The sequence below is a fragment of the Chenopodium album genome, chromosome 9, assembly GCF_948465745.1.
Source record: "Chenopodium album chromosome 9, dcCheAlbu1.1, whole genome shotgun sequence".
Lineage (NCBI taxonomy): Eukaryota > Viridiplantae > Streptophyta > Magnoliopsida > Caryophyllales > Amaranthaceae > Chenopodium > Chenopodium album.
The window spans coordinates 44824305-44836567 of NC_137842.1; the positions used below are offsets into that span (position 1 = coordinate 44824305).

The window sequence follows — 12263 nt, forward strand, 5'->3', positions numbered from 1 at the left end:
TGTTAGTTTTTTTCAAAAAGATAATTTTTAGTTTTTTGTATAATTTAAATTTTAATTATTTACAATTCGTTGTTTTTATCTATGTGGCAAAATTCTTGAATCTTATTTGTCACTTTTACTTAGGTGGTGATTGAATTTTTAAATTCTAAAATAAATTATTATTCTAATTTTTCATTGGTCAAAATAATACATTTTCTTATGTGGCGCGCCGAAGGCTCTTGAAAAATGCCTACTTTATTTATATATATTAGATTGTGCATCCAATAAAGAGAGCAAGGTACAACACATTGAAAATCAAGTATGCAAATGCTATATAGTATATGAATATTCTTCTAAGAAAATTATGTAAAGACAGTAGAGAGAGGGTTGGCAAACCCATGTGATTCTATGCTTCTACTTGGTGGGAGAGAACATGAGAGTTTGCAAGTTGCAACATTTAATTCTTATTTATTAATTCACTAAGTTAATTGACCGTAGATTAAATCATTAGATATTGCGGTGCACTTCGAAAGTTCTTGTGCTAGGACATGAAGACTAAATTGAACTAAGAGGTGTTTTTGACATGAAGACTAAATTGAACTAAGAGGTGTTTTTGACTTTTTGTGGGGAGCCCAGAGTCGCTCTTTTAAATCTATATAATATACAATCTTCATTAATTATTATCTGTAAATTTGGAAGTAATGGACATATAGACGGGTGCTAATGAGCACAAATCATACCCAAAGCACGATCTATCAATTTTTTTATTTTTTGACGAGAGGATAATTAATCATAATTAATCACTATTATTATACATACAAGAAGTTATAGAATGAAATGTATTTAAAATGATCAAGCATTAATTATCCCAATCTACACATATTTTGTCTTTCTCAAAGAGTTAAAGATATAAGGAGTACCATATTAGAAATGCATTAAATGCTTGTATGTGTCCCAAGGGTAGCAAATAGGTTTACCCTATTTAAAAGATCATCCGCTAACAACTTTGATTTGGTAATTGTTAAATCCACTTGTATAAAAGTTTGTAAGCTACTAAGTTAAACTAAACCATATCTTGTAATTCAATGATGATTTAAGCTCGTTTTAATTTTTATGAGTGAATGGGCAAGGCCCTTAGAGAGTGGGGACGAAAGATAAGAGAATCTCTACACTAACTTTTGTATTGGGCATTGTTCTCACAAATTCTTTGTTGTGACATACAATCCTTACCGGTATACCAATTACTACTTAATAATTTAAGCAAGTTAATTACTAAGATGAAGAATATTAATATGGAGAAAAATAAAAATCCATTGGAATTATTTCCATTTTTTTGTATGAATGAACAATAAATTAAATCAAACGTTCTTCCGAGTAACACAAACAAAAACAAAAAAAATGAATTTTTAAATACAATTTGATCAAACATCATAAAAAGTACTCTTCTATATCCCTTAGAAAAGGAAACCAGTGGTAAAAATTCCAACCACAGCAACAAATCCCATTCCCATACTCTTCAAACCATAACCACCATTATCCTTGGCTTCAGCATCAGCAGAATCAGTTGCAGGACCTTCTGCAGCTTTGCCATCCGACTTCGAGTCACCGGACTTCGATTTTGTTGCTGAGCCAACTGGAGAGCTCTTAGGAGACTTCGCTTCGAACAATGCTGGGGGCAACAACACCTTATCAACCTGATAAACAGCCAGAGGAAACTTCTCCCTCAAGGCATTGTTCAACTGAGTCGTAACTTTCCCGGAGGACACATTAACCTGTCTGTTACCAACGGAGACAATCTCAAGAGTAAAAGCTTCGCCGTCATCGCCGGTGGCTTGGGTTCTAACAGGGTTACTGATGGTCTCAAAGTTGTCAAAGCTGTTAAACTTCGGGAGGACATGATTGAGAACAAGTTTCACTTGATCCTGATCTGAAAGATTGTTGATTGTACCTGCTTTAAGGTTTTGGAATGCGTTGTCAGTGGGTGCGAAGACGGTCATGCCTTCAGTGGAAGTGTTCACCTGGTTGGCAATCTGGTTGCCAACCTGGGTGGACGCTAGAAGGCGCATGAAGGTTGTGTATTGGCCTGCCTTCTCTAGGATGGCTGTTAGGTTTACAGGGCCCGCTGGCGCAGGGCTAGGGGCCGCTGAGGACTGAGCCATACAGTAGCCGCAGGCGAGTGCGGCAACTAGGACAACTAGGGAGAGTCTAAGGGAGAAGGCCATTTTTTGAGAGTGTGTGTTCAACCACTGTATGTGAATGTTGTTGTTTGTTGAGTTTAGTGAATGAGAGGAGAGATTTATGGTACGAATTTGTGTAGGGGTGGAATGAGCTGGCTGTATTATGCTATCCAACCTTTAACAAAAATAAAAATAAAATATTTATTAAATAAAATCAAGAGGGTTGGCCAAGATAGAATAAATATCTTTGGACTACAATGTGCTAACAACTACAAATGTGTTCTGCCAAAAAAATATAACTAACAATTATACTCTCTTCATTTTATATTCTTTTGTCTTCTTTGCTTTCTAATACAGTTTTTAATACATTTATAATAATATAAGTATTATTATCTTCAACTAAGGTTCTGTACATATTTACTGAACTGAGCTGAAGTGAACTGAACTGAACTGATTGGAGCTGAGCTGAACTTAACTGAATTAAGCTGAAATGAATATTTTATGAGAGAGGAAAATTAAGAGCTGAACTGAACTGAACTGAACTGCAATGAACTGATTGGAACTGAACTGAACTGAACTGAATTAATTAGAGTTGAACTGAACTGAACTGATTAGAGCTGAACTGAACTGAAATTAAGTAAATGTGAACAGGCCCCAAGTATTATAAAAGAATAAAAAATAAATTAAAATTAAAACTGAAAAATCATATTGAAACAAATATAACAAATCTCATACTTTTATAATAGATTTACTATACTGTACGTAGTTAAAGTTTTCTCTCTTTGAAGGTTAAGGGCGAAGGCCTTGTTTGGGACAAAATTAGCTACAAGCGGTTAGTATTGCTAGTTTAGCTAGTGGTAAATAGCTGCTAGTTTTTTTTTTTTTTTTTTGACACAGAAATAGCTGCTAGTTAATTAAATATAAAGTAGGTACTCAAAATAATTGTTCGCTACTTCATTTTATGTAATTACCCAAAAGCTATAAATTTTAGGAAAATTTGTTAAAAATAATCTTAACTTTTATGTATTTGCTTTAAATAATCCCAACGTTCGATTATTATTAAATAATCATAGCTTTGGAGTGTATACGCTCAAAACAGGCCTAAGTGATTGGTAACCGGTTTAAAAAATAAAATAAAAAAAAAAATATCTTTTTGTAACACGTCATCGTGTGATTAGCTGAAAATTTTAAAAAATATTTATTTAAAAAGTTTTATTTTACCACAAAAAAATTAAAAATTGTTTTTTACCACCTGTCGTCAAAAACCTAACAGAATATTTTAAATTATTCGATTTTCGTGCCAAACATATCATATTTAGGGGTTTTGAGGGGCATTTTGACCCTTTGAATCCAATTTGAGGTCAGAATCGACAAAAAATGATCGAAAATGATTTCTTTTGCGTGTTTAAAAATACCTCGGTTTGCATGAAACACGCAAAACGAGGTATTTTTATCATTTTTTGTCAATTCTGACTTCAAATTTGATCCATAGGGCCAAAATGCCCCCCCCCTAAATCTATGAACAACATGTTTTGCGCACGAAAATCAAAGAGTTTTCTTTAAACCGTTAAATTTAACGGTTTTCTTGACTGTAGATGGTAAAAATAATTTTTAGAAATTTTTTTGGTGGTAAAATACAACTTTTATTATTTTTGGTAGTAAAAAACAAGTTCGTGATTTTTTTGGTAGTAAAAGTCAAAAAATCCAAATATTTTTTAAAAATTAAAAAAAAATAATAAAAAAAATCCTCCCCCAACCCACGACAACCACCACCACAGCCGAATTTCTGACGGACTTCTCCCAACGGCCAGCGCAGACATCCCCACCCAAACCGTCGCGTCCAGCCCTCTTCCCCCGCGTGCCGGCACTCCCTTTCTGATGCAAGTCTAAGCATGGAGAACTTCGAAGATTTTCTTATCATGCATCAAGATAGTTTATCCCTAAACATTGATTCAAGCCAAGCATTGCATGGACACTTTCTTGGATATCAAAGCAAAGCCACGGTTTGCTTAGTGGCTTTTTCTTGGAGTCTAGTTCACTTTCTTGAACTTTCTTGAATTTTCTTTACTTAGATTTTGCTTACAAGTTTTTACCTTTCACTTGAAAGGGTTTTTCTTGGTTCAAGCATTAGGATCTTTAATCTTTATTTAGTTCTTTAATTTTTATTTATTTATTTAGTTTCTTTAAAAATCAGTTAGTTAGCAAAATAAATCAGTTTAGGCGTGTGCTTGTTCTCCAAGGAGTTTGGTGAATGCTTGTGCGCCAAGGTGCTTGCTCTTCAAGCAAGTTAGAATTCTAGTTTAATTAGGATTGAATTAGGAACTTGTCCTAATCTTCCTAGGTAAACTAAGTCTTATAAATAGGGCTGTAACACACACGAATAAATATATAGATTAATATTCAGATTTATTTCTTAAGTTGCATACTTGAGTTTTGTTGATTGTGATCAATTGCTGTTTTGCTTGTTTTAGTTAAAACATTCGTTTGGATTGATTAATTAGGTGGATTCTTAATTTATTAATCTTAGTTTTTGTTTAATTCTTGGTGGATTTCCTGTATAGAATTAGACTTAAACATATCCCTTGTGTTTTGTTGATTTTCGGATCAATAATTCACATCATCTTTGGTATCAGAGCCAGGATACGCAACTTCGGTAAAAATTAAACTGGGAACAATTGGCTGGGAATTTTTACGTGATTCTTTTTGCATTGAACTCTAAAAACGTCCAGCTATCACCATATAAAATTTCATAATTTTTAGTTGAGTAACGCGCTCTACACAGCCTCAAACGTTTGGTGTTTGTGCATTGATTTGCGGATGGGAGTCCGGTTTTTGTGTTGCCTAGTTTTCCTTCAAGGTTCGATCTTTTAATCAAGATTTTTGCATAAACTGACTTGGTTTGTGTAGGAATCATGAGTGACAAAGAGGTCCCACAAGTTCCAAGGGGATTAACCTTAGAACAGGCTCAAAATCTTAGAAGAGACAGGCGAATTGACGAGTTGGCAGCATGGATGGATGAGATATTAAAAAGGCTTGATACTCGTGCTGGAGATTCTTCAAGGAAAGGGAATTCTAACCCTAATTCTGGTTCAAGTGAGGAAGAACAACCAAGGAGGAACCCAAGGAGGCCACGAAATAATTATTCTTCAAGTGATGAATCACCAAGGCCTAGGAGAAGAGATAGACCAAAGGATGATGATAGGAACCTTAGATTAGATCTTCCCGAATTCAATGGGAGTATGAATGAACCTGAAAAATACTTTGAGTGGATTAGAAGGGTCGAGACACTCTTTGATTACAAGGAGTATGATGAAAGGAAAAGATGCAATTTGGCTGAATTAAAACTGACCGGTTATGCTAGTCTTTGGTATGATAATCTAAAGAAAAAGAGGCATAAGGAGGGGCGTGCAAGAATCTCAACTTGGGAACAACTCAAGAAGCACATGAAAAAAAGGTTCGTACCTAGTGATTATATTCAAGATGTTTATCTTAAGATGCAACTTTTTAAACAAAATTCTATGACTGTTGAGAATTATATTGGTGAATTTGAAAAGTTATGCATGCTATGTGGCTTAGAAGAGATTGTTGAGCATAAGATTGCTAGATTTATTTCGGGGTTGAATGATAATATTGCTGAAAAAGTTGAATTGCAACAATATTGGTCCTTTGAGGATGTTTGCAAGGTAGCTTTGAAAGTTGAAAAACAGATAAAGGGGAAGAAAGGGTCGTACACTAAGTCCTTTGTAAAAGGTTTCGCTAAACCTTTTGAGAAGAACAGCTTGGAGAAAAGTGGTTCTAGTTCAAACTACAAGGAGACTAAATCAAAATTTGAAGCTCCTAAAAAGCTTGTTGAAGATAGGAAGTGCTTCAAGTGTGGTAGTGTTGGTCACATTGCAACTAATTATCCATCAAAAAGAGTAATGACTGCTCAAGAGTGGGAACAAGAACAAGCTAAGTGTGAGCAAGGTAGTGACTATGTAGAAAAGAACGAAGAGGAAAACTTTGAAGAAGAGGAGGGGCATATTGACGAAATTGATCCCGAGACTCATGGTCAAAGTTTGGTTCTAAGAAGGGCACTACACTCTAAAACCGTACCTAGGGAAAACAATCAAAGGGAGAAAATCTTTCTTACAAGGTGCAAGGTAGAAGATAGGTTGTGTGACATGATCATAGACACGGGGAGTTGCACTAATGTGGTATCTACTACTTTGGTAGACAAATTGACGTGGCCAGTTACTAAACATCCAAGCCCTTATAAGCTTCATTGGCTTAATAATTCGAGTGATGTTAAGGTAACTAAACAAGCCTTAATCTCCTTTTCAATTGGTAAATTTCATGATAAAGTTTTGTGTGATGTTTGTCCTATGGATGCTTGTCATATACTATTAGGCCGTCCTTGGCAATATGATAGATTTGTGAAGTTTGATGGAAGGACTAATTTGTATGTTGTGAGAAAAGGAGAAAAAGAGAGACCGGTTGCTTTAAAACCTTTGATAAGCAACAAGTCTTCTAATGTTACCTCTAATTCGAAGAATTCTTATTTGATTAGTGAGGGGGAATTAGAAAAAGAGATTTGCAGCAACAATGTGGTATATATACTTGTTTCTGATGAGATTCGAATTGATCAAAATAAACAAGCAAAGAGGCCGTATGAATTGGAATCTGTTTTAGAAGAATTCAAGGATGTCTTTCCTAAGGAATTACCTCCGGGACTACCTCCTATTCGTGGGATAGAGCATCAAATTGACTTGATTCCGGGAGCACCATTACCTAATAAGGCAGCCTATAGAAGTAATCCGGAAGAAACAAAGGAGTTGCAAAGGCAAATTGAAGAGCTTATGGCTAGAGGATACGTGAGGGAAAGTATGAGCCCTTGTGCCGTGCCTACTTTACTTTTCCCAAAGATAGATGGGAGTTGGCGCATGTGTATTGATAGTAGGAATGTGAATAACATCACTATCAAATACCGATTTCCTATTCCAAGATTAGATGATCTACTTGATGAACTACATGGTTCAAAGTTGTTTTCTAAGATTGATCTTATGAGTGGTTATCATCAAATTCGAATGAGAGAAGGAGATGAGTGGAAAACAGCATTCAAGACTAAGTTAGGGTTGTATGAATGGTTGGTGATGCCGTTTGGACTCACTAATGCACCTAGCACTTTCATGAGGTTGATGCATGAGGTACTTAAACCTTTCCTTGGCAAGTTTGTTGTTGTTTATTTAGATGATATTCTGATATACTCTAAAAATTTGCATGATCATCTAAATCATCTAACAAGTGTGTTTGAAGTGTTAAGAGAGAAGAAACTCTATGCTAAGCTTGAAAAATGCTACTTCTTAGTGCCTAGTGTTACTTTTCTTGGTTATGTTGTATCAAAAGATGGAGTTTCAGTTGATCATTCGAAAGTAGAGGCTATTAAAACTTGGCATATTCCTACTAATATGAGTGAAGTAAGGTCTTTTCATGGTCTAGCTTCGTTCTATAGAAGATTTGTCAAGAATTTCTCAAGTATTGTGGCGCCTATGACCGAATGTTTGAAGAAGGACAAGGGTAAATTCGAATGGACTAAAGAAGCTCAAAGTGCGTTTGAGTTGGTTAAAAAGAAGCTATGTGAAGCACCTATACTTGCGTTACCAGATTTCTCAAGTCCTTTTGAAGTTGAAACCGATGCTAGTGGGGTTGAAATTGGAGCAGTTTTACTCCAAAAGAAGAGGCCTATTGCATATTTCAGTGAGAAATTGGGAGGAGCTCGATTGAACTATTCTACTTATGATAAAGAGTTCTATGCCATTGTTAGAGCTTTAGATCATTGGAGTCATTATCTCCGACTTAATCACTTTGTGTTGCATTCTGATCATGAAGCATTGAAGTACATACATGGACAACAAAAGCTCAATCCTAGACATGCTACGTGGGTTGAATTTTTACAATCATTTAATTTTTCTTCAAGGTACAAAGAAGGGAAATCGAATGTTGTGGCTGATGCATTATCTAGAAGATACACTTTGATTGAAATTCTAAATAGCAAGCTACTTGGTTTTGAATTGATCAAAGAATACTACAAAGGTGATGATGATTTTGCTACATTGATTGAAGAGTGTTCTAAAGGAGCCGTGGGTTCTTATTTGCTGCAAGATGGTTTTCTTTTCAAAGGAAATCGACTTTGTCTTCCTAAGTGTTCTATTAGAGAGCTAGTTGTTAGAGAAGCTCGTGGGGGAGGAATTGCTGGTCACTTTGGCATTACAAAGACCTTGAGTATGTTACAAGAACACTTCTATTGGCCTAAGATGCTCACGGATGTGCAACTAGTTATTTCTAGGTGTGCAACTTGTCAAAAAGCGAAGGCTACTTTTCATCAAGGCTTGTATACTCCTTTACCTGTTCCAGATTCACCTTGGGAAGATATTTCTATGGATTTTATTGTGGGATTGCCGAGAACACAACGGGGGAAAGACTCTATTATGGTTGTTGTGGATAGGTTTTCTAAGATGGCTCACTTTGTTCCTTGTCACAAAGTGGATGATGCTATGAAAGTGGCGGAATTATACTTCAAAGAGATTGTTAGATTGCATGGAATTCCGAAAACTATTGTGAGTGATCGAGATACAAAGTTCATGAGTTTCTTTTGGAAGTCTTTATGGAAGCTTGTGGGAACTAAATTGCTCTTTAGTACATCTTACCATCCACAAACTGATGGACAAACCGAGGTTACTACTCGTACTCTTGGTGCGCTTTTGCGTGGGTTAGTGAGTAAGACACAAAAGGATTGGGACATCAAGTTAGCTCATGCGGAGTTTGCTTATAATAGATCACCTACATATGCTACCAAACATAGTCCTTTTGAGGTAGTCTATGGAGTCAATCCGAAACTTCCAATTGATCTTGTTCCATTGCCTAAGGGTGAGTTAATTCACAAAGATGTCGAGTCTAAGTTGAAGAGTATGCTGAAATTACATGCTCAAGTTCGAACAAGAATAGAGAAAGTAAATGACATGTACAAAGCTAGAGCAAACAAGCATAGAAAGAAACAAGGTTACAATGTTAGAGACTTGGTATGGTTACATTTGAGAAAGGAAAGATTTCCAGGAAAACGCAAGAATAAGTTGATGCCTAGAAGTGAAGGTCCTTTCAAGATTATTGAGAAGATCAATGACAATGCTTATAAGTTAGAACTTCCGGGAGAATATGGAGTTAGTGCTACATTCAATGTTGGCGATTTGGCTAAGTATATTCCTGATGAAGAACTTCGAGATTTGAGGACAAATTCTTTCGAAGAAGAGGAGGATGATGCAAGTCTAAGCATGGAGAACTTCGAAGATTTGCTTATCATGCATCAAGATAGTTTATCCCTAAACATTGATTCAAACCAAGCATTGCATGGACACTTTCTTGGATATCAAAGCAAAGCCACGGTTTGCTTAGTGGTTTTTCTTGGAGTCTAGTTCACTTTCTTGAACTTTCTTGAATTTTCTTTACTTAGATTTTGCTTACAAGTTTTTACCTTTCACTTGAAAGGGTTTTTCTTGGTTCAAGCATTAGGATCTTTAATCTTTATTTAGTTCTTTAATTTTTATTATTTATTTAGTTGCTTTAAAAATCAGTTAGTTAGCAAAATAAATCAGTTTAGGCGTGTGCTTGTTCTCCAAGGAGTTTGGTGTATGCTTGTGCGCCAAGGTGCTTGCTCTTCAAGCAAGTTAGAATTCTAGTTTAATTAGGATTGAATTAGGAACTTGTCCTAATCTTCCTAGGTAAACTAAGTCTTATAAATAGGGCTGTAACACACACGAATAAATATATAGATTAATATTCAGATTTATTTCTTAAGTTGCATACTTGAGTTTTGTTGATTGTGATCAATTGTTGTTTTGCTTGTTTTAGTTAAAACATTCGTTTGGATTGATTAATTAGGTGGATTCTTAATTTATTAATCTTAGTTTTTGTTTAATTCTTGGTGGATTTCCTGTATAGAATTAGACTTAAACATATCCCTTGTGTTTTGTTGATTTTCGGATCAATAATTCACATCACTTTCCCGGTGTACCTTGCCCCAAAACCACCAAACCCGCCCACTGAATTAACCGCCTGAAATTCCAAAAAACAACCTCGCCGTCGCGGAAAACCCCCAAACGACCCTTTCCCCACCACCGAAACCCTAGCGCTACGGTTCCAATGGTGGGGGAAGGGTCGTTTGGGGGTTTTTGTGGCGGCGAGGTTGTTTTCTGGAATTTCGTGGGTTTTAGGGTAGGCGGGTTTGGTGGTTATTGGGGATGAAGCGCCAGGATGAATGGCTTACCGATGTGAAGGACGAGGGGAAGGAGTTATTGCCGGCGCATGGGGTAGGGAAGAGTGAGGCTCCCGGTCGCCGCCGCGGTGGTGGGGAAGGTGGTTAGTGGATGGAGGTGTTAGGTAGTTTTTTTTTTTAAGTTTTTTTTTTTTCCTTTTTTTAACTAATTTTATTTTTTTAAAAATTTGTAAAAAAATTAACTAATCATATGATGCCACGTGTCCCAAAAACCTGTTATAATAGGTTAGTAATCGGTTAGGGCCTATTTTGAGCAAATACACCATAAAGTTGGGATTATTTAATAATAATCGAAAGTTGGGATTATTTTTTTACAAATTTTCCCATATTGTATAAGTTTTATAAGCTAGATTAAAAATATAAATAAACAAATAAATAAGGGTTCGTTTGGCATCATTGTGGTTTTTTGTTGTTTGGTTTTTTGTTTTTTAAAATCATATGATATATATCACATAATGAATAACAAAAAAATTTAGTTAAACTTATTAAAAACATAATAATTTTGAAAATTGATAACCAAAAAATGGAAATACCTTTTTCTTGTTTTCTGTTTATGGTTTTTAGTTTTCAAAAATACAAAAAACTAAAAAAAAAAATGATACCAAACAAGCCCTAAGTAAATAAAATCCTATCATATACTTTTTCAAAATTTCAATAAGCTACTTTCAAGCTTCCAAATAATGTATTTTTTTTTCATAATGATATGGTCAAACCTCTAATAGACCCTAGCTCCTAACCTTAAGAAGCAAAAACTCTTCAAAAGCTCTTTCCCAATTAAATAAGCCTTATTAAAATTAGAGAAGTAATGGAGGAAGTACATAGGCGCTCATATTTTGAATAGGAAAATTTGTAAATAATAATCCCAACTTTGCTCCATTTTCTTTTAATAATCCCAACTTTCAATTATTTTGAAATAATCCCAACTTTGGGGGTTGTTTACTTTCTTCAATTCCAAACCGGTCAACAAAAGTCAATGACCTGCTATCACAAGCTACGTGACACGTGTCACATTATGATTGGTCCAAAATAAGAAAAAAAAAATTTTAAAAAGAAAAAAAAAACATTTTAAAAAAAAGGAAACCCCCACCCAACCCCCTCCACCACCAGTCCACCACCCACTGCTCACCGGCATCCCTTACCCCAACAGCCCCAATCCCCCTTACTCCACCGGAAAACCGACCCAAATCCTCCTGACCCCACCGGCGAACCCACCCCAACCTCCAGCCGCCACAAGCCCCATTCCCGTAAACCCTCTCTCTCCTCGAAAAAACACTAAAATCCTCCCACACCGCTCCAAAAGCCCAAGAAACCCCTCCCACCACCCTCGAATCACCTGGGGAAGGACGGGGAGTGGCGGCGATGGGACGAAAGGAGGGGTGGTTTGCCGGCGGGTGGATTTCGATGGTGGGGAAAGGTGTTTGAGGGTTTTCGAAAGTGGGGAAAGTGGTTTTAAGGCTTTTTGAGTGTTTCAAGGGAGATTTGATGGTGAGGGAGAGTGAAAACGAGGGAAGGGAGGCGGTGAGTGGGTGGGTTGGATCACCAGCGCAGAGGGAGAGGGGATGCCAGCGCAGGGGGATAGGGGAAATCAGCCCAGGGGAGGGGGAATAGAGGGGTGGGGGCTGCCGGCCGGCGTTAAGGTTCCTGGCTGTGGTTTACCAGCGTGAGGGAGAGAAGGGCAGTGGCGATCGTCCGGCGTCGAACGTTAGGGGTTGGGTGGCCGGCGTCGAGTGTCAGAAGTTAGGGTGGCCGGATCTTGTTGGTGGGGCTGCTGGGGGTCAGGGAAGTGGTGGGGGGTGGGT

General features: G+C 36.7%; 1 protein-coding gene across 1 annotated transcript; it reads right to left on the reverse strand.

The window, feature by feature from the left end:
- Positions 1 to 1283: 1283 nt before the first annotated feature.
- LOC145559790 (fasciclin-like arabinogalactan protein 9) lies at positions 1284 to 2301 on the reverse strand. The gene has a single exon (XM_081621094.1). The coding sequence runs from the start codon at positions 2199 to 2201 to the stop codon at positions 1434 to 1436; it is 768 nt and encodes a 255-aa protein (XP_081477220.1). The 5' UTR covers positions 2202 to 2301; the 3' UTR covers positions 1284 to 1433.
- Between the last annotated feature and the right edge of the window lie 9962 nt (positions 2302 to 12263).

Excerpts from the sequence above, each read along its gene's own strand:
- LOC145559790 (XM_081621094.1), bottom strand. The coding sequence starts at position 2,201 with ATGGCCTTCTCCCTTAGACTCTCCCTAGTTGTCCTAGTTGCCGCACTC.